The following is a 26,684-nucleotide window of genomic DNA, read 5'->3' as shown; positions in this document are numbered from 1 at the left end:
CATAGGAAAAACATTCTTTGACATAAAGCACAGCAAGATCTTTTTTGACCCACCTCCTAGAGTAATGAAAATAAAGACAAAAAAGAAACAAATGCAACCTAATGAAACTTAAGAGCTTTCCCACAGCAAAGGAAACCATAAACAAGATGAAGACAACCCTTGGAATGGGAGAAAGTATTTGCAAATGAAGCAACGGACAAAGATTAATCTCTAAAATATACAAACATCTCATGGAGCTCAATATCAAAAAAGCAAACAACCCAATTAAAAAATGGGCAGAAGGGCTTCCCTGGTGGTGCAGTGGTTGGGAGTCTGCCTGCTGATTCAGGGGACATGGGTTTGTGCCCCGGTCCGGGAAGATCCCAAAGGCCGCGGAGGGGCTGGGCATTTCTCCAAAGAAGACATATAGATGGCCAAGAGGCACATGAAAAGATGCTCAACATCACTAATTATTAGATAAATGCAAATCCAAACTACATTGAAGTATCACCTCATACCAGTCAGAATAACCATCATCAAAAAGTCTACAGGGCTTCCCTGGTGGTGCAGTGGTTGAGAGTCTGCCTGCCGATGCAGCGGACGTGGGTTCGTGCCCTGGTCTGGGAAGATCCCACATGCCGTGGAGCAGCTGGGCCCGTGAGCCATGGCCACTGAGCCTGCATGTCTGGAGCCTGTGCTCCGCAACGGGAGAGGCCACAACAGTGAGAGGCCCACATACAGCTTAAAAAAAAAAAAAAGTCTAGAAATAAATGCTAGAGAGGGTGTGGAGAATGGGGAACCCTCCTATACCAGGGGTGGGAATGTAAATTGGTGCAGTCACTATAGAAAACAGTATGGAGGTTCCTTAAAAGACTAAAAATAGAACTACCATATGACCCAGCAATCCTACTACTGGACATATCTACTGAGAAAACCATAATTAAAAAGGACACATGTACCCCAATATTCATTGCAATACTATTTACAATAGCCAGGACATGGAAACAACCTAAATGTCCAATGACAGATGAATGGATAAAGAAGATGTGGTACATATACACAATGGAATATTACTCAGCCATGAAAAGCAATGAAATTGGGTCATATGTAGTGATGTGGATGGACCTAGAGTCACTCATACAGAGTGAAGTAAGCCAGAAAGAGAAAAACAAATATCGTATATTAATGTATATATGTGGAATCTAGAGAAATGGTACAGATGAACCTATTTGCAGGGCAGGAATAGAGACACAGACGTAGAGAACCAACATGTGTACACAGAGGGGGAAAGGGAGGGTGGGACAAATCAGGAGATCAGGACTGACATATATACACTACCATGTGTAAAACAGATAGCTAGGGGGAACATGCTATACAGCACAGAAAGCTCAGGTCAGTGCTCTGTGACAACCTAGATGGATGGGATGGGGGTGTGGTGGGAGGGAGGTCCAAGGCGGGGGGATATAGGTATACATATAGCTGACTCACTTCACTGTACAGCAGAAACTAACACAACATTGTAAAGCAATTATACTCCAATAAAAAAGAAAAAACACTAGCAAACCAAATCCAGCAGCACATAAAAAGGATCATTCACCATGATTAAGTGAGATTTGTCCCAGGATGCAAGGATGGTTCAATGCATGGAAGTTAATCAATATGATACATCACATTAATAGAATGAAAGAAATATCAAATGATAATCTCAATAGATTCAGAAAAAGAATTTGACAAAATTCAACATCTGTTCATGTTAAAAATTCTTAACAAATTAGGTATAGAGGGAACATACCTCAACATAACATAGGCCTTATATAACACGCCACAGCTAACATCATACTCACTGGTGAAAGGTTGAAAACTTTTCTTCTAAGATTGGAAACAGGACCATGCTTCCCTCTCTCACCACTCCAATTCAACCCTGTACAGGAGTCTTAGCCAAAGCAATCAGGCAAGAATAAGATAAAAGCCATCAGCATTGGAAAGGAAGACGTAAAATGGTCTCTATTTGCAGATGACATGATTTTATATATAAAAAGTCATAAAAACTTCATAGCATCAAAAACAATACAATACTCAGTAATAAATTTAACCAAAGAGGTGAAGTTCTGTACACTGAAAACTGCAAGACACTGATGAAAGAAATTGAAGGAGGCACAGATGAATGGAAAGGTATCCCGTGTTCAGGGATTGGAAGAACTAATATTGTTAAAATGTTCATACTACCCAAAAACATCTATAGATTAAATCCAATCCCTATTAAGATTCCAACAGCAGTTTTTTTATAGAAATGGAAAAAAAAATTCTAAAATTTATATGGGACCACAAAAGACCCAGAATACCCAAAGCAATCCTGAGAAAGAAAAACAAATCTGGAGTCATCACAATTCTTGATTTCAAGCTGTATTATAAAGCTATAGTAATCAAAACAGTATGGTACTGTCATAAAAACACATGCATAGACCAATGGAACAAAAGATGCTCTGTTATGGTGGTAAGAAGAGTTATTTTTTAAAAAAATCTCTAATTTCCAAAAATATTTTAGGTAATTTGGTTTGATTACTTTCTAATAAAAATATAATAACAACTTTAAAAATGAAAACATCAAACTAAAAAACTAATAATAGAACTACCATATGACCCAGCAGTTCCACTCCTGGTATATATCCAAAAAACCCAGAAACACTAATTTGAAAAGATATGCACCCCAATGTTCATAGCAGAATTATTCACAATTGCCAAGATATGAAAGCAACCTAAGTGTCCATCAACAGATAAATGGATAAACAATATGCAGTATATATATATACAATGGACTACTACTCAGCCATAAAAGAGAATGAAATTTTGCCATTTGCCGCAACATGGATGAACTTGGAGGGCATTATGCTAAGTGAAATAGAAACAGAAAGGCACTATATGCTATCACTTACATGTGGAATCTAAAAAATAAAACTAGTGAATATAACAAAAAAGCAGACTCACAGATATAGAGAATAGACTGGTGGTTACCAGTGGGGAGAAGGAAGTGGGAAGGGGCAACATAGGGGTAGGGAATTAAGAGGTATAAACTATTAGGTATAAAATAGGCTACAAGGATATACTGTACAACACAGGAAATACAGCCAATATTTTATAAGTATAAATGAAGTATAACCTTTCAAAATTGTGAATCACTATATTGTACACCTGTAATTTATATAATACTGTATATCAACCATACATCAATAAAAAAGGATGCCTAATTGGGAGCTAACAAAAAATATATTAACACAAGAGGAAAATTCAGTGGAAATTAAAATAGGTGTTTTGGCCCAGTGTTTGAAGGTTCAGCCATCCACTCAGAGCTGTCCAAACAGGATGTGGTCTAGATCGGTGGGATCTAGAGACCCAACTCCTAACTGCTGGCTTCCAGAAGGCTTCTGCTATGGTCTTCCTGTTTTCCCAGGCCTGGAGGGAGGCGCCCCTCCGGGGCACACCCTCTGCACCCCACTTTGCTGTACCACAGCTTGCATGTCACACTCCATGGAATGGTCTGGGATCCGTCATGAACTTGGAGCACAGGACTCTACTGTTCATCTCTGTCCATCTCCAGTACCACGTGTGACTGAGAGGAGATATTCAAAGTGCTTGCTAACTTGACCAGCTCCCCAAAGCGCTGGACCGTCCCCTTCTGTTGGAGTTTACCTACAGGCACCACGCGGTCGGCCTGCAGGGGACTGGCCCTACCTGCTGGTAGTCGCTTGCCACATGCAGAAACAGCAGCCCTTTCTTCCAGGTCCACCACCAAACCAAACCCCTTTGGAAGCAGAGCCCTGGACAGACCAAACTAAATATGCTAAGTGAGACAAGTGAGACAGGCAAGCCACAGGGGAAAGCTGCTCTGAGACTGAGAGCAGAAAACACTGACTAAAATTCCTCATTTTCCTTCCTCTGCCTCAAAGATCTGATTCCAAGTCCTGCCAAGGTCTATAATCATAGTTCACTTCCTTTTTTAACCTAAAAGCAAATTACTCTTCCTTCCAGGCCTGAAAGAGCTATGATGTCACTTACACATTCTGCGGGAATAGCAAACTCAGACGATGCTCCGGGAAATTATTTTCTAGGGGTGACTTTCAGCCAGCCTGGGCAATCTGCACAGATAAACTAACCCAGTGCAGGCAACGTGGTTGACTGAAAAAACCCCAGGGCGGGTGTGGCATGCTGGCGTGCCCGATGGCCTCCCATTCACTCAAACCCCTCCCTGCCTGCACGTGCGGATGCCCTGCCCCTTGGGTCACTGCACCTGCCCTGAGAACACCAGAGACCAAGGGGGAGGAGGGACAAGCTAACGTGTACTGAGTAGCTGCTGGGCATTGCACTTGGGGCTGGGAACAGGATACAAGCAGTTTCAGGAAGCTCTGAGCTCATCTTACAGACACCTCTTGTGACTTGTACTCTTTTTTCTTTTAATTGAGATATAATTGACATATAGCATTATATTTGTTTCAGGTGTGCAGCAATGATTCGATGCATGTAGTTTAAATTGTGAATGACCATCACAATACTGTGACTTGTACTCTTGACATTCTGTCCTGAGCCTGCTACTAAGTACGGTTATAATAATTTTTAAAAAGGGAATGTGCCCCAGGCAGTGCTTATCAAACATGAAGTGACAACTGGGTAGTCCTGCTTAGAATATCCTGAGCCCGGTGCACATGTAGAGAGGATGTTACAGACGTCAGCACCTGGGAGCTGGTTAGAAATGCAGGATCTCGGGCCCCACCCTGGACCTCCTAGATCCGAGTTTCTGGAGGCGGAGCCCAGGGATCTGTGATTTTCAGGTCTGCTGAAGCTTGAGAGGTGCCGGCAGAGGGAACACCCGGGTCCCGGCTGTGTTCCTCGGAAAAGAATAGGGAAGAGCACGTGCGACTTCCCTGGTGGCACAGTGATTAGGAATCCACCTGCCAATGCAGGGGACACAGGTTTGAGCCCTGGTCCAGGAAGATCCCACATGCCGCGGAGCAACTAAACCTGTGCGCCACAACTGCTGAGCCTGCGCTCTGGAGCCTGTGAGCCACAACTGCTGAGCCCGTGTGCCACAACTACTGAGCCCTCGTGTCACAACTACTGAAGCTGGCTCGCCTAGAGCCCGTGCTCTGCAACAAGAGAAGCCACCGCAATGAGAAGCCCACGCACCGCAACGAAGAGTAGCCCCCGCTCGCCGCAACTAGAGAAAGCCCATGTGCAGCAACGAAGACCCAACGCAGCCAATAAATAAATAAATAAATTTATTTTAAAAAAAAAAAGAAAAAGAATAGGGAACAGCACAGCCAGCATGGGTTCCTGAGTCAAATGTCCCCAAGTTTGCTCCCAGTCTCACCATTTGCCGTTGGTAATTCTGGGCATGGCAGCTACTGACCTACATCTCCGGGTGTGCGTCTGCAGGATGGGGGTACGGGTGGTCCCCGGCTTGTAGACGCGCTGAGTGGGTTAAGGAAGGAAGGTATTAGAGTGCACTTAGCCTCCAGTGTGGCAGCTCCTAAGCAAGCAATTAATATTCACTATCACACCATTATTATTTCTCGGGTAAACTCTTCCCTGCATAAGCTCCTCCCCAGACAAGAAGCTGACCGACTGGAGACGGCCTGTGTCCGTTTCTGGCAGCTAGAAGCAGAGGTGCCCAGCCTGCAGTGGGGACAGTGTTACGTTGTCGCGTGTGTCGTTTGGCCTTCCCAGAGATGCTGGCTGACCCACCCCTTACTCTCCCACCTCTCCTGGGAGAAGAGGGGCTCAGCAGGAGAAGGGCTCCTGTCAGCATGGCCACTGTTCTCTCTGGGGCCCCCAGCCTGACGTGAGGGGTGGGGGGAGGCCACCCACTCATCCTCTTTGCCCCCTGCCCTGCGTTTAGCACCGGAGTCCCCCTTGCCATCAGCCAGCAGGCACTGTGGCCCAAGGAGTCCTCCCACGGGCGCCTTCTGTCACAGTCCCCTCCTCTGGGCCCTGGTCACTCTTCCTCTGCTTCTAACCACCAGCCAGGGCTCTCCCCCTGCTCAAGCCGCCTCCGTGGGCCTGCCCGGAACAGCCCCACGTCCCCACCTCTCTCCCCTTCTGTCTCCTTTTTTTAACAAATTCGTTCAACACTGAGTGTCTAATGTGTGCCAGACACCATTAGAGGCACTAGGGACTCAACGGTGGGGAAAACAGGGAAAGTCCCTGCCCTCCAGGTGCTCAGGTTCTGGTGGGAGGGACGGACAAGCCTCTATTCGGTCAACATGCAGTCAGTTAAAGGGAATGGCGCCATGGGGAGAAGGCAAGCAGGGCAGGAGTACGGCTGCCGGCATGTCCGTGTGTGCAGGAACAGGAGAGGGAGGTGCTCTTCATGCTGCGGCCGGGGAAGGCCTTGCTAGGGAGGGGACACGGAGCACAGACCTGACGAGGTGGGGGAGAAGGAACAGCCAGGTGGCCAGCTGGATGGTGGGCAGAGGGACAGAGCAGACACAGGATGTTCTGAAGGGTCAAGAGTGAGGCCAGGGTGGCTGGGGCAGAGTGATGGGAGAAGAGCAGAGCAGGGAGGCAACCTACCACTGCGAGGAAACTGGTTTATACTGCACGGGAGATGGGACAGGTAGCCCCTGGGGGTTCTGAGCACAGGAGTCACATGATCTGGCTTGCGTTCTAAAAGGACCTTCTAGCTGTCCAGTGGAGAAGTAAGGTAACTGGTCAGGAGGCTATCTGGGAGCTACTTTAGGTGGGGTGGGCAGGGAAGACATCTCTGAAACCTGAATGATGAGAAGATCCTGGAGGAGATCATTCCAGGCAGTAGGTGCAAAGGTCCTGAGGCAGGAATGAGTTTGCTGCATCTGAGGAAGAGAAAGCGGGCCAACGTGGAAGGCACAGAGCGAGCAGAAGGGAGAGAAGTGCGAGGTAAAGCCAGAGAGGTGAGCCGCTGACGGAAAGCCTTGGGCCTTGGTGAACATCTAGAAGGGCTGCCAGAGAATGGGAACCCTTTGGAGAGTTAATTTTGAGAGACATGATATGATGTACCTTTTATGATGATGCGCATAACCACATGCATACAAGTTGTGCTTGGGATCCAAGGACAGCACGTTAAGAATTTCTGCTGTAGAGTCTAGATCTGGAGCGTGTCGGGTGAAGCGTCAATGCCTCACTTCAGTATTTGCTCAATTCTTTCCAACCATCACCCTCTTTATCGCCTAGTGCAGAATACGGTGTACTGTACCCCGCAAACAAAGAGCAGGCCTCTCTCTGCTTTCTTAAAAAACACGTCCCATCCTCATACGTTGCTGGTGGAAACGTAAAATGCCACAGCCACTACAGAAAACAGTATGGCAGCTCCTCTCCTCAAAAAAGTCAGCATACACTTACCATGTGACCCAGCAATTGCAACTCTGGGTACAAGCCCCAAAGAAGTAAAAGCAGGGACCCAAAGAGGTATTTGCACCCATGTTCACAGCAGCATTATTCACAATAGCCCAAAGGTGGAAGCGCCTCACCTGTCCATCAACAGGTGACTGGCTAAACAAAATGTGGCACGTTCATAACAGAATATTACTCAGATTTAAAAAGGAAGGAAGTCTGACACGTGCTACAACTTGGATGAACCTTGAGGACATTATGCTAAGTGAAATAAGCTAGTTACACGAAAAGACAAATACTGTATGATCACACTTATATGAGATTCCTAGAGCAGTCAAGCTCATAGAGACAGAAGGTAGAATGGTGGTTGCCAGGGGCCGGAGGGAGGGGGTATGAGCCGTTACTGTTTAATGGGGACAGAGTTTCAGTTCTGCAAGATGAAAAGAGTTCTGGAGATGGACGGTGGTGACGGTTGCACTATGATGTGAGTGTAGTTAACACTCCTGAACCATACATTTTTAAATGGTTAAGACAGTAAATTTTATCGTTATGTGTATTTTACCGCAATTAAAAATATTTTAAAAGTCTGTGAAGCCCACTTAGTCCCTCAATTGCATCCTCATTAGCACCCATCTCCCTGTCCTCACAGCGCTGATGGCCCCAGTATTCCGGGACTGACTGTCTAGACAATCTCCTCGCTGGGTGAAGAAGACAAGTAAATGAGCTGGTGTGAATGAAATCTTAAAAGCTCTCCAGTGAAGACAGTCCTCGAGACTGAACCTGGCAGCCCCTTTCAACTGGTAACAATTTTGCGTGTCAGGATTTCTTGTCTTTTAAATGCTACTTAAAACCTTTGGTTTAAGCCAGTTCCCTGTTCTGCCTTATGAGGATGCAAAGGACAGCTGGCGACCATCCTCTATGGAAGAAGTCTTCCAAAGGCTTAGAGGCCACTGTTAAATTACCTTACCTCTTCAAAGACATGGAGTGACCTGCTTTCCACATTTTTCCAGCCTAAAATTGCAGCTGCATTCTCTTTGTGAAACTGACCTTTGGGTCCTCAACTGTGCTTCTCTGTGTTTGGATGGACCCCAAATCACTTCTTAAGGAGTTTGGCCTTGCCCCTGGCACTCCCGTGGAAGACCTCCAAGGGAGGCAGTGGCCTATAGTTGAGGCCTGTGTCCTTGTCAGGCTCCTTAGAGCTCCCTAAGAAGACATCAACAGGGCTTCCCTGGTGGCGCCGTGGTTAAGGATCTGCCTGCCAATGCAGGGGACATGGGTTCGAGCCCTGGTCCGGGAAGATCCCACATGCCATGGAGCAACTAAGCCCGTGCACCACAGCTACTGAACCTGTGCTCTAGAGCCCGCGAGCCACAACTACTGAAGCCTGAGCGCCTAGAGCCCATGCTCTACAACAAGAGAAGCCACTGCAATGAGAAGCCTGCGCACCACAACGTAGAGTAGCCCCTGCTCGCCGCAACTAGAGGAAGCCAGCACACAGCAACGAAGACCCAATGCAGCCAAAAATAAATAAATAAATAAAATAAATTTATTAAAAAAAAAAAGAAGACATCAACATACAACCCAGCTTGGCTGAGTTGCAAGACATATGACTCCGTCCTTTACCAGCTGTATGGAACAGGTGTACTCCAGGGACTCGGCTGGAAAGAAGCAAGCCAAGCTCACTGTCCCTCGCGATCTACCAAAAGCTTAGCTGAGAGAAACAAATTTGGGGAGATTCTCTGAAGGTGTGTCCCTCCCTCTGGGAGTCAGCCAAGGCCCCAGGAGCTGCAGGCAGGGACCACCTTGTTTTGCCCAGCCTCCCTTTGTGCAGTGGCTTTGCTGCACGACACTTGGCTGGGCACCCTGCCCACCCTGCAGGCTCCGTGGAAGAAAGCCTTGCGAGGCCTCGATGCAGCTGTTCAGAGCACAGTTGAGGGCAGGCTGCCAACACCTCACTGGACACGAGAAGGTGGGAGCAACGCTGCTCCCAGGACGCAGAACCTGGAATAGTTGTGCATCTGGAGCATAGTTTATTTTTGCCTCATGGATTCTAAATTGTATCACTGCTGATTTTCCATTCTGTTTTTGCTGCTGGAGAACTCAAAACCAAAATTGGGGCCTATTTCTGGAAGAACGCTATCCACAGAACTTTCTGCAATGATGGAAATGTTTTGTATGTGTGCTAACCAATATGGCAGCCGCCAGCCACATGGAGCTACTGAGGACTTGAAATGTTCTAGTGAGACTGAGGAACTGAATTTTTTATTTTAATTCACATAAATGTTAAATTTAAATGGCCACGAAAAGACAAATACTGTATGATCACACTTATATGAGATTCCTCACATAAGTGGCTACCAGTTAAACAGCACAGCTCTCAGATAGGAAATGACGTGCACTTTGGAGGTCATACTTGGTTTACCTTACTTTCCTATCATTATTTTTCCTCTACTTCAAGTCCCTTTGGTATCTAATTATTTTTATTAATCTTTCTTGTATGATCTATATCTTTGTCAGCCAACGTAAGTCTTTTTATAAAAAAAATGTGGGAGCTACCTATAAATACAAAAACACCCCCAGGTAACACAGCCATGTTCCCAACTTTTCTGACCAGATGCTCCTTCCCCCCACTTTTGTGAAATACAGAGTAATTAATACGTTCATTTAAGGCAAGGGAGTCCCAGGAATGGGGGAAGAGAAGACTCCTCTTCTGTTTCTATGTTCTGTTTCTTCATCTGGGTGTTGCTTATTCAAATGTTCAATTTGTGAAAATTCACTGAGCATGTATTTGTGATGTGCACTTTTCCTTGTATATATCATTTATATTATTCTTCAATAAAAAGTAAAGAGAAATGTATAAAGAGAACTTATTATGTTCAAAGTACAGTGTCGGTTTACTTCTAGTCCGTGTAACACAGATCTTGGCTATAGAAAGCTGTAGTTTCGATCATCAAGCATTAATGCAAATTTCTAAGATGCGTTTTCTAGAGGGATCTTGGGCAACATCCGATGCTGGCAACTCCCCACCCACCTCCTCTCCGCCTTTTCCCCCCTGAATCAGGCAATGCCAAGAAAGGAGAGGTGAGTTTCAGGAGGTAGAAGGCTTTCTTTCCATCTAATCAGATCTTAGTTAAAAACATTTCCAAATTCTTATGAGAGGCTGAGTAGCTCCCAGAAACAAACCTCTCAGCTTTTCTCCTCCAGAGGAATTAAATGGCTGGAGGAGGTCTCTGAAATACGGAATGTTAACTCAGTGGGGCAGGATGAGGAACTGAAATGCAATCTATATTTTAAGAAAGCAACTAGAAACTACCCAACCAAGATTGCCTTCAACGTATACCTGCACCCAATGGAACAAAAGCATGTATGTTGAAAATGAAACTTGGGAAACACACTGCTAAGGAGAATGTAAAAAACAAAAAAAAAGGTGTTCTCTCAACTGTGTCCCTCCCTCCACGACCAAAATATCTTAATTTTGCTAAAGAACGAAGTATAAATTTTTACTTTTAAAAGTAATTTGAAGAGGTGGGCAGGCGTATGTCTCATGCTAGAGCAGAGGATGGCTTTCTGCAGTGATGCAGTAAATAGTAACCTGTTCAAACGGCCATAGTCAAGAACTGTGAGAGGGACTATTAGTCATTTCTGCCCACATTAATTTAACTCTCTGGAACATTACTGTTTTGAACAAAGGCCCAAACTCCTGAGACCGCATGATACAAATCTTTTTTCTTACTCTTTTCACTCTTGGATGCTCTAAATTCAAAAGCCTGCACCCATACAGACTGTATAGCCATTTAAATCTGTGGCTTTTCTTTGAAATATTCTTTCAATGATTCCTTTGAGTGGAGTTCAGGCCAAGCTTTCCTAATTTATTCTTTCATTTACGTTATTACAGGGATTGAGAGCAAAAAATATTCTAAATACTGCAAAAAGGAAAAAGTCCCTCAGAAACAATCACATTCATTTTGATCTTTTAGTATAAACAAAATCCTTTCATTAATTTTTACTTACACAACTGCATTGTTTTGCATAAAAAACTGGCAGTCTTCAAACACAGAAGAAAACTCTTCTCACATTTCAAAAGGGATTATAAAACTGACACCACAGAAGTACAAAAGATCATAAGAGATAACTACAAGCAACTATATGCCAATAAAATGGACAACCTACAAAAATGGACAAATTCTTAGAAAGGTACCATCTCCCAAGACTGAACCAGGAAGAAATAGAAAATATGAACAGACCAATCACAAGCACTGAAATTGAAATTAAAAAACTCTCAACAGCAGAAACTAACACACCATTGTAAAGCAATTATACTCCAATAAAGATGTTAAAAAAAAAAAAAACTCAACAAACAAAAGTCCAGGACCAGATGGCTTCACAGGCGAATTCTATCAAACATTTAGAGAAGAGTTAGCACCTATCCTCCTGAAACTCTTCCAAAAAGCTGCAGAGGAAGGAACACTTCCAAACTCATTCTATGAGGCCACCATCACCCTGATACCAAAACCAGACAAAGATACCACACAAATAAAGAAAATTATAGGCCAATATTACTGATAAACATAGACGCAAAAATCCTCAACAAAATACTAGCAAACCGAATCCAACAATAAAATTAAAGGATCATACACCATGATCAAGTGGGATTTATCCCAGGGATGCAAGGATTCTTCAATATATGCAAATCAATCAATGTGATACACCATACTAACAAACTGAAGAATAAAAACCATATGATCTCAATAGATGCAGAAAAAGCTTTTGACAAAATTCAACACCCAGTTATGGTAAAAACTTTATAGAAAGTGGACACAGAGGGAACCTACCTCAACAAAATAAAGGCCATATATGACAAACCCATGGCAAACATCATTCTCAATGGTGAAAAGCTGAAAACATTTCCTCTAAGATCAGGAACAAGACAAGGACGTCCACTCTTGCCACTTTTATTCAACATAGTTTTGAAAGTCCTAGCCACGGCCATCAGAGAAGAAATAAAAGGAACCCAAATTGGAAAAAAGAAGTAAAACTGTCACTGTTTCCAGATGACATGATACTATACATAGAAAAGATGCTAACAGAAAACTACTAGTGCTCATCAATGAATCTGGTAAAGTTACAGGATACAAAATTAATACACAGAAATCTGTTGCATTTCTGTACACTAACAACAAAATATCAGAAAGAGAAATTAAGGAAACAATCCCATTTACCATGGCATCAAAAAGAATAAAATACCTAGGAATAAACCTATCTAAGGATGCAAAAGATCTGTACTCCAAAAACTATAAGATGCTGATGAAAGAAATCGAGGATGACACAAACAGATGGAAGATATACCATGTTCTTGGATTGGAAGAATCAATATTGTCAAAATGACTATATTACCCAAGGTAATTTACAGATTCAACACAATCCCTATCAAATTACCAATGGAATTTTTTTTGCAGATCTAGAACAACAAAATCTTAAAATTTGTATGGAAACACAAAAGACCCTGAATAGCCAAAGCAATCTTAAAGAAAAACGGAGCTGGAGGAATCAGGCTCCCTGACTTCAGACTATACTATGAAGCTACAGTAATCAAAACAGTGTGGTACTGGCACAAAGACAGATTTATAGATCAATGGATGAGGATAGAAAGCCCAGAAATAAACCCATGCACCTATGGTCAATTAATTTACGACAAAGGAGTCAAGAATATACAATGGAGAAAAGACAGTCTCTTCAATAAGTGGTGCTGGGAAAACTGGACAGCCACATGTAAACGAATGAAATTAGAACACTCTCTAACACCATACACAAAAATAACCCTCAAAATGGATTAAAGACCTAAATGTAAGACCCGATACTATAAAACCCTTCAAGGAAAACATAGGCAGAACACTCTTTGACATAAATTGTAGAAATATCTTTTTGGATCCACCTCCTAGAGTAATGAAAATAAAACCAAAGTAAACAAATGGGACCTAATAAAAACTTAGAAGCTGCTGTACAAAAAGAAAACTACCATAAACAAAATGAAAAGACAACCCACAGAATGGGAGAAAATATTTGCAAATGGTGTGACCAACAGGGGATTAATCTCCAAAATATACAAACAGCTCATGTAGCTCAATATCAAAAAACCAAACAATCCAATCAAAAAATGGGCAGAAGATTTAAATAGACATTTCTCCAAAGAATACATACAGATGGCCAAAAAGCACATGAAAAGATGCTCAGCATTGCTAATTATTAGAGAAATGCAAATCAAAACTACAATGAGGTATCACCTCACACCGGACAGAATGGCCATCATCAAAAAGTCTAACATACAATAAATGCTGGAGAAGGTGTGGAGAAAAGGGAACCCTCCTACACTGTTGGTGGGAATATAAATTGGTACAACCACTATGGAGAAGAGTATGGAAGTTCCTTAAAAAACTAAAAACAGAGCTACTATATGATCCAGCAATCCCACTCTGGGGTATATACCCAGAGAAAACCACAATTTGAAAAGATACTTGCACCCCAATGTTCACTGCAGCACTATTTACAATAGCCAGGACATGGAAGCAACCTAAGTGTCCACTGACAGAGGAATGGATAAAGAAGATGTGGTACATATATACAATGGAATATTACTTAGCCACAAAAAAGAATGAGATAATGCCCTTTGCAGCAACATGGATGGATCTAGAGATTATCATACTAAGTGAAGTAAGTCAGAGAAAGACAAATATCATATGATATCACTTTTATGTGGAATCTAAAAAAAATGACACAAATGAACTTATTTACAAAACAGACACAGACTCACAGACTTTGAAAACAAACTTATGGTTACCAAAGGGGAAAGGTGCGTGGGTGGGAGGGATAAATTAGGAGGTTGGGATTAACATATACACACTGCTATACATAAAATAGATAATCAACAAGAACCTATTGTATAGCACAGGGAACTCTACTCAATACTCTGTAATAACCTATATGGGAGAATAATCTGAAAAAGAATACATATATGTATAACTGAATCACTTTGCTGTACACCTGAAACTAGCACAACACTGTAAGTCAACTATACTCCAATATAAAATAAAAATTAAAAAATAAAACAAATGCTGGCTAGCATTTAGTTCAGTGAATAATAAAGCAATATTATTTCTTATTTGCATAGTTCAAAGGGAAATCTGAAAATTATCTAGTTCCTCTAAATCGTAAATATCTCAAGGTGACCTTTTTGACTTGAGCCATGTGGCCTGGCTGTTTGAGCCAGGTATCTGTCATGTGCCAAATCCTCACTTCATTTTGCGATATGTGGATTATAGTTCTGATGTTTAATGCCCAAACCAACAAAAACTATGAAACTTTACCTGTGATTCAAGTAAATACAATCAGCACCTTTCAAGACAGTGTCCCCGAACTTGCTATCAACTTTCTCCTCTCAGGTAGCCGTATGTGAAAACTGAGATGCCAGAGGCAGAGGTGTTTCAGAAAGACAAAATCCTATATGCCTGGACGGATTTACCTGTTAATTCTAGAAAGCCTGGGTCTTGAAAGCATTTATCAGGTAGGGTAGGTATAGGACCTTCTTAAATCTGTATGCTGAACTTTGAATTCTAGAGTATAACTAATAACGTCTAAAGAGTTTGGGATGATCGCTGGAAGGATGGGAGGAGAAATGGGTCCAGTAATTGAGCCAAGACATTAACCACAGAACAGTCTACTGCATCCATTTCCTTCCATGTATTCACTCCCCCTTCCTAAGCTGAATGAAAGAAGCTCCAGAGGCATCACGTACTCCTTAAAAGACCAAGAAAGTCATTTCCAATGATCACTGAATTTGAACCACCTATTGCCCAGTAGCAGAAGGGTGGAAGGGTAGAAGCGGGGGGAAGCACCAGAGCGATGAAGAAAACAGGTATCTTCTCTACTGAACGTCAACATATTTTACAATTGTCATAGACGGGTTTTCCTGAAGTTCCTTTGTGGAAGTGAAGAATTCATTGGTAAAATCTCCCTACTTGTGAGGGAGTAGATTAAGGAATCTTTAATACCAAATCCCCTGGGGTATCAGTTCATTCTAAATCCCCGGGAGCCACAGGCATTTAGTGGATGCTCTAACAGGTGGGTGAAGAGGCGCTAGAGGAATCGGCCGTTGCTTGCCTGGGGCACATGGCCACGCAGCTAAGTGAAAACTGTTTAATTAGCGTATGGACACCTTGACTTGATCTACGAGCCAGACAGAGGATCACTGACCTCTCTTTTTTCTTAACTCATTGTTCTGTAACAGGTACTAACCAGGGTTTCTGGCAGAACCAATTCACTTGTTTCTCTGTTCTCCCCAAGTGGAGATAGACACAGACAGACAGACTTCCCCCAAGGTACCTGCAGAAGGATCTTGTTCCCATCGTGGTCCTCCGTCTGCCAGCGTCCCTCGCTGATGGGCCTGCAGGGGTTGGGCAAGAGAGGCACCAGCTCGCCAATGTCCTTGACTCGGAACTCCAGCACGGAGGAATCAGTGGGGACCGGGGTCTGGTCACAGGGCAGTCTCTTCAGGGAGAACTGGATGTCCACATCCAGACTGGAGAAAATGGGGAAGATGCAGAAGTCCGTTTTCCTCTGGCTGGGGCTCCGCCTGAGTATCAGCTCGTAGAACTTGAGGATGTCGGCGTAGTTGTCATGGCGACAGTAGATGGTGAAGCGCACGATTTCCTTGCCGTAGTGCACAGGCCGGATGGCCCACAGCGGTGTCCCCGGGGCCAGAGTGAAGAACTCCTGGCTGCAGGGCAGGTAGGGCAGAAACCTGCTAGGCACGCGCTCCGTGTGGTGATGGCGCCAGGGCGGCCGCTGCAGCGTGCGGTGCAGCTGCAGGATCTGCTCCTCGCCGTACTCCTCCTGCAGGAAGAGGACCACCGCCAGGGCTGGCTGCGCCACCTTGGGGGCCTTCCTCCGCCGCCGGGACGCCCTCCTCTCAGAGACCCTGAACAGCTGGAGGTCTGGGTGGATCCAAGCCAAGACCTTGTCGATGGCCTCCTGCAGGGGTCGGGATTCCCCTGGGTCTGCGATTATGTGGACACTGACCAAGAAAGGGTCCTGCGCTTCCTCCACGGAGAGCTCACCTAGCAGCACAAAACAAAACCCAAGAAACAAATGGTGACTATTTCATTGAGGTGTCCCGTGATAACATGCAAGGCCTCGGGCAGGAAGAGAAGTTAATTTTAACTGAACGGACTCCTTGATTGTTTTGAAATTCTGATCCCAAGTTCCCGTGCAAATACTCCTGTTGCAGCACCCTGGCAGCCCCAAACTCAAGAACTATTACTCACACCGGTTCCCAAGCTGGTTGCTGTCAGGACAACCTTGGTGTGGTGCTTCCTCAGGTTGAGCGTATTTTCTATTGAACAGCACAGAGTCAAGTCTCCATGGGTTTGGAAAGGATAACAGGGCCATTAGGGAAGATGCTGCAGCCCTAAGTGCACACCATTTAGAATTCCCTTAGGTAACTGCAGTGCCTTCCCCCACAAATGGTCCCTATATCATTGCACTTCTTTGGTTTGCTTATTTCACTGGTTTGTTCATCGGTTTGTTCATTCATTTAACATTTATGGAATCCTTTCTTCACCAGGCACTTACTCTAATTGACACATCAAGCCCTGGCTGGTAAGGCATCCTGCCAACTGTGTCCTGATGGTAGGGTGGCCGGGTGGTGACCATCTTGCTGCTCGAGACACAGGGAAGAACGACCCAGCGGGGAGGAGGGCGAGCACCGTGTTCTTGCTGTCATAGCTGCCAGGGGCCGTGGTTAGGGGTGGGGTGACGCATGGTCGGACCATCATTGCCTGTGTCCTGCTGCCTTTTGGGCCCCTCCTCAGGCCGTGTCCACCCAGAAGCCCACACATCCTGATTGGGTCAGTTCCCCTTCCCGTGTCCTCTGGCAGAACAGCGAATTCCAAGTGTGAAGGTGACCATTTACCTGGGCAACCTTCTCCCATGGGGTGAACAGTTTGCCAGCCACACTGGCATATTTCTACTTTAAAGATATTCAGCATATTTCATCAAGTAACCCGATAAAAGGCTTGTTCTTGCTCATGATGGCTCCTCTTGCATTTATTTAAGTTGTGTGACCGTCCAAGGGAAGTCAAGGAAACTTCAAGTCTATTGTGACTTGGAGGGCAAGGTTCATCTAGAATCTAGACCTGTCTGCACACACATGCCTCACGATGTCCGCTAGGGTATCAGGCACAGGGCGATCACGGGGTCGGTAACGTTTGAGAAGCATGATGTGCTTTTAGGAACCATCACCTTGATCAGTTTGCAGGATGAAAGGTGATTTTTTTGTAGTTAAACAAGACATTCCAAGTGGGTTTACAGGTCCATTTCATCACAAGCACCTATGGTAACATGGTCTTCATTTTGCTGGAGCAAAACCTGTCTGAATTTGCATTCGAACCCTGACTGTTAAATATCTCACTTCGGAACAGTTAGCTCAGTTTCCTGTTGCCTTCTTTCTCCTTCACTCATTCCCCCACACATTTCTTGAGCAATCAATATGTACCAGGCACTGGGAGACAAGGGAGCTGGCACCATGACTACGGGGGAGTCCATTTACATAGACTCTGGTGTGACTAGTGCCCCCTTAGAGTTGTACAGTGTATGACCTGCATAGCCACAGGCAGCAGCCAGAAAGAACCATAAGCCACAAATGAGAACTTCATGACTTAGCTGGGAAACACCGACATAAAGATTAAAATTCAATCTGATATAAGTCTATAGGAAATATGATGGAGTAGCATCTCAGGTGGAGGGGAGATTCTAAGGTCACCATGACATGAACACTGACTATAGACACTATTACCACTGATGGTCCCTCGAATCTCCAGGATAGAACTGGAAGGTCCTGATTTGCAACAAGACCACACATCCAGATAGATGTTCCTTTGGTTGAACAGCAGATGAAATAAAGGCTTGCTGCCTGGTTGTTATAAAAGAAGAGTCTGGTATCATTAAACACGAGACGCCCGCTCAGTAGGCTGTGCCTTTTATGCTACAAGAGGCTTTTGGGAGCTGAAGAGGAAAGGATGACTAAGGTAACAGCAAAGTCAAGTCTCGGTACTCCCACAATCACGGAGTAGAACGGTGGGTGGAATTATTTAAGCTCTGCCTCTCTTTCTCCCTCTGGCTGAGCCTAATCTCGAATTGCTATGAGTTAAGTATGAGCACGATGCAATTGCAGTTTACTACCACATCACAAAGGAAGCAGAAATTTTTTCTCCAGAGGGCTTCTGAGAGGGCTTTCTGGAAGATGCTCCAGGTGAACTGCGTCTTGAAGGGTCGATGATATCTCACTTACAATAACCTCAGATATGGGGGAGATCATGGCAGGAAGAGGGAAGACTGTTTATGAAGGCACAGAGCTGTGTGAAAAACAAGCACATTTGGAAAGGGGTGGTGAGTAATTCTGAAACGTGGCAACAGATACAGCAGGAAAAATGGATTGGGGCCAAGCTGTACAGGGCTTCAGCTCAATCCGGCAGTGATAAGGGGCAGTGGAAATTTTTAATAAAGGGATGCTGGGATCAAGTCAGGGGCGGTCGGCTATAAGCGAAGCAAGAAGTTAGAAGATGAGTGAAGAGTCTAGGTCAGGATAACAAGGACGTGGGAGATCGCATTATGGGCCCTGGTTCTTTATCTTACCCTGTCACCTTGCTCTCTGCCATGTGGCTTTGTAGTTCCCTCCACTAAATGGCTGTAGTGCATTTCCCCACCCTTTGACTTCAAATGAGACCATACGCCTAGCTTTGGCCAACAGAAATAGCGGCATGCGTTCTGGCTTGTTTCTTGTGCTTCTAACGTTTCCATGAGAAGAACATGCTCGGGCCAGCCCACTGGGGCCAGAAAGGAGTATGAGGGCGACGTGGACCCGAGCCAGCCTAGCTGAGCCAAGCCTCCATCAGCCGGGCTCAAGACACTCAAAGACACCCAGCAGATCTTGGTCTGGAACCGCTGACCCAAGACACATGGGAAATGATAAATGACTGCTGTTTCGAGCCACGGCTTGGAGTTGGCTCAAAACACACAGCAACACTTTCAGAGGGTGTACAGAAGAGGGCTAGTCTCACAGGCTATTTAGGAAGCACGTGGAGCCCACAGGCCTGGAGGTAGGAGCAAGAAAAGCAGGAGAGGAGTTGACCTTGATGTTTCTGGCTTGAGCAACTCATCTGATGTTAATGCTTAACTGAGACACAAAACAGAGGAAGAAGGGCAGGTTTGTGGGGAAAGATAAGGAGATCCACTTTGGCCATGCTGGCTTGTGATGCCCGATTGACTTCCAGGAGGGATGTCCTGTTGGCAACTGGACCTGTGTGTTGCTGAGGTGACGTGCTGAACTTAAGGATGGACCAGTTACCTTTCGGCCACATTCCCGCTTTCATACAGTTATCTCGTGTGTGCCCTGTTTTGATATGAACCAGTGAAAATTCATCTTGGTGGCTTACAAAACAACTGGAATTCATAGATTATTCTGGTCCTTTGCTTGCTCTTTCAGCTCACCTGGCTACTTTGTTTCACTGCACACAAGCACCACTAGCAGCAGGAGTGACGTGGAAACAAGAGCAGTGAAAACACAAACCAATGACATTTCCTGCCCGTCAGTAGCTCCAGGAGGTACCACAGTCGCCTACGATGGATATTCCACTTTTCTATGGTGCCCTGATCGCCCACCAGTGGAGACGTGATGTCACTAAACAGTCGTGAATGCTCACTATAAATGGAAGGTGTAGAAAGGCTTTGAATAATCTGGGGATGAAGACATTCACTTGAGAAAACTACCGATGATTTCCACGAGGGGAAACAAGGACACGTGGAGTAGCAAGAGTGTTTGGGAAAGGAAGTTGTCAGAGCGTCAGCCGGTCCCATTAAGATCCTAACCCCACACTCAGCGTGTGCGTGGCCATGGACGTGGGGTGATGCTGCTGCGTGACACGCAGATGACATTCACTGGGGGCCAGTGTTCTACATGTACGAGCTCATGGGATCCTCACAACAACCCCAGAAGTAGGGGGAGGGGGGGCGGGGAGGGTCGCTCCCCTTGTCCTCACTTCAGAGAGCAGGATATTGAGGCACAAAGAGGCGAAGGAACCTGCCGAGGGCACAGAGGGAGGGAGCGGGCAGGCAACTGGCTATGGCATGAGGCCTGTGTGCACAGTTCCCCCGCGGTTCTGCACAGAAGTACTTGTTTCCCAGCCGAAGGGGCAGCTTTCACTCTCCAGCCATTTCTGGCCACGCTTCTGCTACTTCACCTCTCTCTCCTGCTCGCTTCTGATTGGCTGGCTTCTCGGCCACCAGTCCATAGCTTCCTGTCATGGACACCCCTTTACATCTCTTTCTTCTGGCCCTGGGTCTCTGAGGAAGACTGTCAGAAACCGCCTCCCTGAGGGCACACACCCAGGTCTTTGCGATGTGAGCGCTGCCCTCAAGGGGAAGTGCAGGGCAGCACTGCAGGTGGGCACAACAGTGACAGAAAAGCAAGAGAGTGACAAGGGAAAGCAGACGGGTGTGGGAGGCCTGCGTGAGAAGAGGCCCGGGGTAAGTCAGCTTCTGAGTCTCCGAGACAGAGCTGTCAGGGTGCTCAGTCGGCCACCTCTATGGGCGGCACAAAGGTTTCCCAGGGAGCAGGAACAAAGGCCATGCAGAAGCCTGCATGGCTGAGTGGATGTTTACAGCTTTGCAAAAGGGCAAGATGCCCAGCTTCAGAGCAGGGAGGGGGCTGAAAGGCACTCGACCAAGCACGGCTCACCCGGGATGCAGCCGTCATCAAGCAAGCAAGGAGGACGAAGACCCCAGAGCTCCCTCTTCACCGTGTGAACCACAGAGACGTAAGCGGCTAATATCCTGCCGCTGAGAAGAGGCGGGGGAATGAGTGGTGGCATTAGTGCGCTCTGGCCGTCGCCAGCATGTGCCCACTGCATGTGACCCTGAAATAAACAGGCTCAAAGGGGCACAGAACGCAGCCCCACACTGTCACCGTCATCGGGTGCTGGGGTTACGCACGCCCAGAGCAAACCTGCCCCCGTGGAGCTAGACAGGACGCCAAGTGTTTGAGGGGATGAAGAGAAAATGTGAATAATTAATTGACATGAAAAGCCTCTCCGCCTCCCTGGAGGAGCAGAGACGCTGCGACTGTAGGATATGCCTTTATCATATCTATTACACGTCCTCTCAAAGGCCCTCAGAGAGCACCTGTTCGGCTAGGGCAGGACACAGACCCAAACCGGCCAATGGGCGGATCTCCCCAGGGCTGGAGAGAGATCGGAGCTGTTCACAAAGCTTTCCAACTAGCTTATGCTTCCCAAGAGGACAAAGAAGATTCTTTCCCATGGGATCATTTACAATTAGATTTTCCTTGGATAATGTAAAACACAAACTGTAAGGAAAGCACTGCACCAGTTCAGGCCTTCTATGAGGCAGAAAGTGTATTATTAACCTGAGGATTTGTTCCATTTTCCCCAGTATATACCCTCTTTTTCATAAGTGTAACAGAAAATAACTTAGACAATAACAACCATGTATTATGTTCTTATTATTTGTCAGACACTGTCCTAAAAGCTTTACTATATATTATCTCATTTAATCTTTAAAACACCACCATGCTAAAGGTGTATTCTTTCTCCCCATCTTGCAGGTGAAATGGTAACTGACTCGCCAAAGGCCATTCGGCTGGAGAAGGACGGCGTGTCTGTGCGCCTCACCATGTGCTTTTTCTTGCCTCTTGAGTCCACCATCCTTAGAATCATCCTGCCCTGAACCTCGGCCTGCCTGGCTGGGCTCTGAAACTGTGGCTGGGCTCCATCAGGAAATGTGGGTGGGTGATTCTGCTGCAGACGGACTGACCAGTACACCTGGACAGTTTCTGGCAATCCCTGACCCACGCAGTACACCTGGACAGTTTCTGGCAATCTCTGACCCACGCGGTACACCTGGACAGTTTCTGGCAATCCCTGACCCACGCGGTACACCTGGACAGTTTCTGGCAATCCCTGACCCACGCGGTACACCTGGACAGTTTCTGGCAATCCCTGACCCACATGGACATCCTAAGTCTGCTGGCGGACAGGGAGGGGACTGAGGTCCTTCTGCTTGTTGACAGATGTCCTTATGCTGGTCCTCCCACTTGGCTATCTCAATGCTGCCTCACTGCCAGTGGGACCCCTCACTGCCACTCTCTTGCCCGCACTGTCCCCTGCTGTCCAGTGCCTGCCAGACTGCCCTCCTCCCAGATGTGTCCCCAAGACACTGACTTCCCAACAGCAGGTACGTCTCTAATTGAAGGTCCAGATCGCTCATTCCAAAGGGAGTGCCTGGCCAAGTCTCAGGATATGACAAGCTCAGATACCCCTTTCTAGAATTTCTGGGCAATGACTGATGTCTCCTGTCATTTTATCCACCATTTATCACTGACAGTTTGCAATTCAGTGGCAATCACTTACTTAACCAAGGAATGTTAATTGAGCACCTACTACCTGCCAGGCACTGTAGGATACAGTGGTGACTAAAAGAGTCTCTGCCTTCATACAACTTATAATCTAGTGGTGGGAGATAGACAATAAAATATATAAGATGAAGTCAGGTACCTAAATGCAATAGACACTTCACTGAACAAACCCATGTTCAATGTGGGTACAACAAGGGGTTTCCAAGGCAGTAACCTTACAATCCCCTGAATAAACTGCCCTGGACGTTCCAGCGCCATAAGAACCACAGGGCCCCAGACACACCCAGGAGGCCAAGAGTCTGAACAAGGGCACCTCTAGCTGTTGCAGGCTGTATGGTTTAGGCAATCTGGCCCTGGAGCTTAGCTTGAGTCCCTCTAACCTCAAATGCAGGAGGCTGAATAAACTCCTGATTTGCATTTCTAGAGCCCCACAGCACCCAACAGTTCAGGGGCTTGGATGTGTGGTCTGTCAACCAGACACATGTGACCAAGTGGCAGAAAACCCACAGGAGACAGTGGACCAGGTGTGTAAGAAAGACATGCCCAGGGCATAGGGTGATGCTGTGAAGAAAGATTAGGTCAGAAAGCAGGAGGGAAAGAAGCTCCAGAATGACAATGAATATAAAACCTGCTACGTTAAAGTGGCACAGGGGGCCAACCTCCCCACATCAAGCTGCCTGGTCTTCCCAGAATGCCTGAAATAAAAGCTCCCAGAAAGGGGTTTCCAAATTCCTTCCTGGGAGAGTCTATTCATCCGGAATATAATGAATAACCTGCCTTCAGTTTTTTTGGTTTATTTTTCACAGTTCTTTTTACAGCCAGTTCTTGGAACCTCTGAACTAATTAAAAAGTTGAAGCAATCCCCTTTGTCCCTGACAACACTTAAAGTCTAAGACATTCTCAATTCTCAGTAATTTTGGTTGGCCTGAAACTTTGAGCTATGAAAGGGGCAAGGCTGGTCCCAGTGCCAGCCCCAGACTGCAGTCAAAATGAGACGCAGGGTTGGGAATAGTGGCAATCTGGTGGCAATGAGGTGACATGCAGAGTATTTAATATAGGGGATCCAAAATGCGTCCATAATATAGATAAAATGCATCTCCTCCTTCAGCCTGAATTCACAGAACTTTCCTGTAACTGAAGAATGGAATATAGGCTGAAGAGACTAAGCCCAAAACTCTATTTTCCTTTGACAGAGGAGAACACTATGGCATCTTTCTGATCCTTAGGCCCTCTCAGGATTTTGTAAGAAGTACGGCTTTGCCGTCCCTGTAGTTATTTGACGGCTCTCAATTTTCATCACCTAGTACAGAAACAATGTCAGGAATCTGGATGTGAGAGGCTTATTCTTGAACTCACTCTCAAACTATTAAGGGGGCTTCCCTGGTGGCGCAGTGGTTGAGAGTCCGCCTGCCGATGCAGGGGACACGGGTTCGTGCCCCAGTCCGGGAAGATCCTACATGCTGCGGAGCGGCTGGGCCCGTGAGCCATGGCCGCTGAGCCTGCGCGTTCGGAGCCTGTGCTCCGCAATGGGAGAGGCCACAACAGTGAGAGGCCCGCGTATCGCAAAAAAAAAAAAAAAAGAAAGAAAATTAAGAAAGAATTGATATAGAAAGTAAGGCAGATGCTTTAGACATCCTGCATGTTTCTCCACTTGGAAATGTGACATCAACTTGACTTTAAATGTATTTCTAAGCTTTGTTGTGGAACAAACCTGCAGATGGGAAGAGGAGGGGGAAGGAAAGGCCAGACACCAACCAGAGAGGAAATAACAAAGTCACTTTAAATTCTGACACTGCTTGACATTGATTCTGGAAGAGGTCCGGGAAGTTGATATGTAATTGGTCTGAGAAGGTTTAATTCAGCTAGAAACACTTAAATATATCTGGCATAGTTATCTAAGTCCTGAGGACTATAATGACTTTGCAGTTTTATGAGAAGGTAAGACAGGTCTGACGCACACCAGTCCCCAGTGCTTAACAATGTACTAGACCCCCTGTGTATAAAAAGTTATATGGTTCAGATGACTGACGAGACTCTGTGCCAATCTCTGCTGTATGGCAAAGTGACTCAGGTATACACATATAGACATTTTTTAAAATATTCTTTTCCATTATGGTTTATCCCAGGATACTGAATATAGTTCCCTGTGCTATACAGTAGGACCTTGTTGTTTATCCATCCTATATATAATAGTTTACATCTGCTAATCCCAAACTCCCAGCCCTTCCCTCCTCCACTCCCCTCCCCCTGGGCAACCACAAGTCTGATTTCTATGTCTGTGAGTCTGTTTCTGTTTTGTAGATAGGGTCATTTGTGTCTTAGATTCCACATATAAGTGATATTGTATGGTATTTGTCTTTCTCTTTCTGACTTACTTCACTTAGTCTCTAGGCCCATCCATGTTGCTGCAAATGGCTGCAAATGGCATTATTTCATTCTTTTTTACAGCTGAGTAGTATTCCACTGTATATATGTACCACATCTTCTTTGTCCTTTCCTGTCAATGGACATTTAGGATGCTTCCATGTTTTGGCTATTGTGAATAGTGCTGCTATGAACATAGGGGTGCTTGTATCTTTTTGAATTATAGTTTTGGCTGGGTAAATGCCCAGGAGTGGGATTGCTGGATCATATGGTAATTCTGTTTTCAGTTTTCTGAGGAACCTCTACAGTTTTCCAAAGTGGATGTACGAATTTACATTCCCACCAACAGTGCAAGAGGGTTCCCTTTTCTCCACACCCTCTCCAGCATTGTTTGTAGACTTTTTAATGACGGCCGTTCTGACCGGTGTGAGGTGATACCTCATGATAGTTTTTCATTTGCATTTCTCTAATGATTAGTGATGTTGAGCATCTTTCCATGTGTCTACTGGCCATTGTAAATCAACTCTATTTCAATAAAAAATAAATTAGAAAAGAGAGAGACTCTAGTATTTTACACAGAATCCATTCTTCTCCTCAGTAACTGCCATTCTTTCTAAACCACATTGTATCTTGCCATTTCCGTCGGTGCCACAGTCACCCTGAGAGTGCCAGGACCTCAATGAAATTCTGTAGATTTGGAGATGAGGCAGCAGGGCTTGCAAACAACAGGGTTAGAATATTCATCTTGTTTTAAGAAGTAAGGTACATCTATCAAAGCCAAGCAGACAAAAGAGGCGGTGTTCACCAAACCTATCCCGAGGCTTTGTTCATCAGGACGGCTCAGCCTTACGCGAGAGCTAGCGGGACGAGTCCTCACAACTACAGTAACTAAGATTTATCTCATAAAGGGATTTGTCTGGCAGGATGTTGAGAAATGAGATGAACCATGATTAGCTTTACAAGTGTTCCAGGAAAAAACACTGGACATGCTTATAAAATATAGCATGGATGGGCATTGAAAAATCAGTGATAAAACGTGGCATTGCTTCTGCTCATGATCAAACTAGCAATGTGGGAAATGGAGGCTGTGGACTCTTTTTTTTTGGCTTAAAATTCAGTGAAATATTCAAATGCTTCACTAACTTGAATAGGATACTGATGTATCCCTGGGCCTTGTTTCCAAGTTTCCTCAGAAAAATAGGTACCTTACATCCCATTTGAAGAACAAGCTTCCTGGGCATGACTAGAAAATTAAAGATGGGGGAGGCATTTAGTCCAGCCCCTCATGTTACAGATGAGGTCAGACGACTTGACCTAGTCGACCGGTTAGTCAACGGCAGGTCTAGAAGAGAACAAACATCTCCCAACTCCCAATTTGGGGCTCCCCCTAGCTCTGAAGTGCTTACTCCTGCTAATGGCCCCAAGGACTGCAAAGCAGGAGGAGACAGGGTCCCTTCCAGAGATCACAACCTAACTGAGAAAGCAAGATGCTCACACGTGA

At 45.4% G+C, this 26,684-nt stretch overlaps 1 protein-coding gene across 1 annotated transcript in view; it reads right to left on the bottom strand.

Annotated features, from left to right (window-relative positions):
* The window catches only part of FAM124A (family with sequence similarity 124 member A), a 106,026-nt gene that overhangs the window by 61,362 nt on the left and 17,980 nt on the right, over positions 1 to 26,684 (bottom strand). The window contains exon 3 of the mRNA XM_082675776.1: positions 15,715 to 16,448. Within this exon, the coding sequence (XP_082531902.1) occupies positions 15,715 to 16,448 (734 nt within the window). The remainder of the gene's footprint in view (positions 1 to 15,714; positions 16,449 to 26,684) is intronic.

Source organism: Grampus griseus, assembly GCF_964374135.1.
Source record: "Grampus griseus genome assembly, chromosome: 18".
NCBI classification, from domain to species: Eukaryota; Metazoa; Chordata; class Mammalia; order Artiodactyla; family Delphinidae; genus Grampus; species Grampus griseus.
This window is presented reverse-complemented; position numbering and strand designations above follow the sequence as displayed.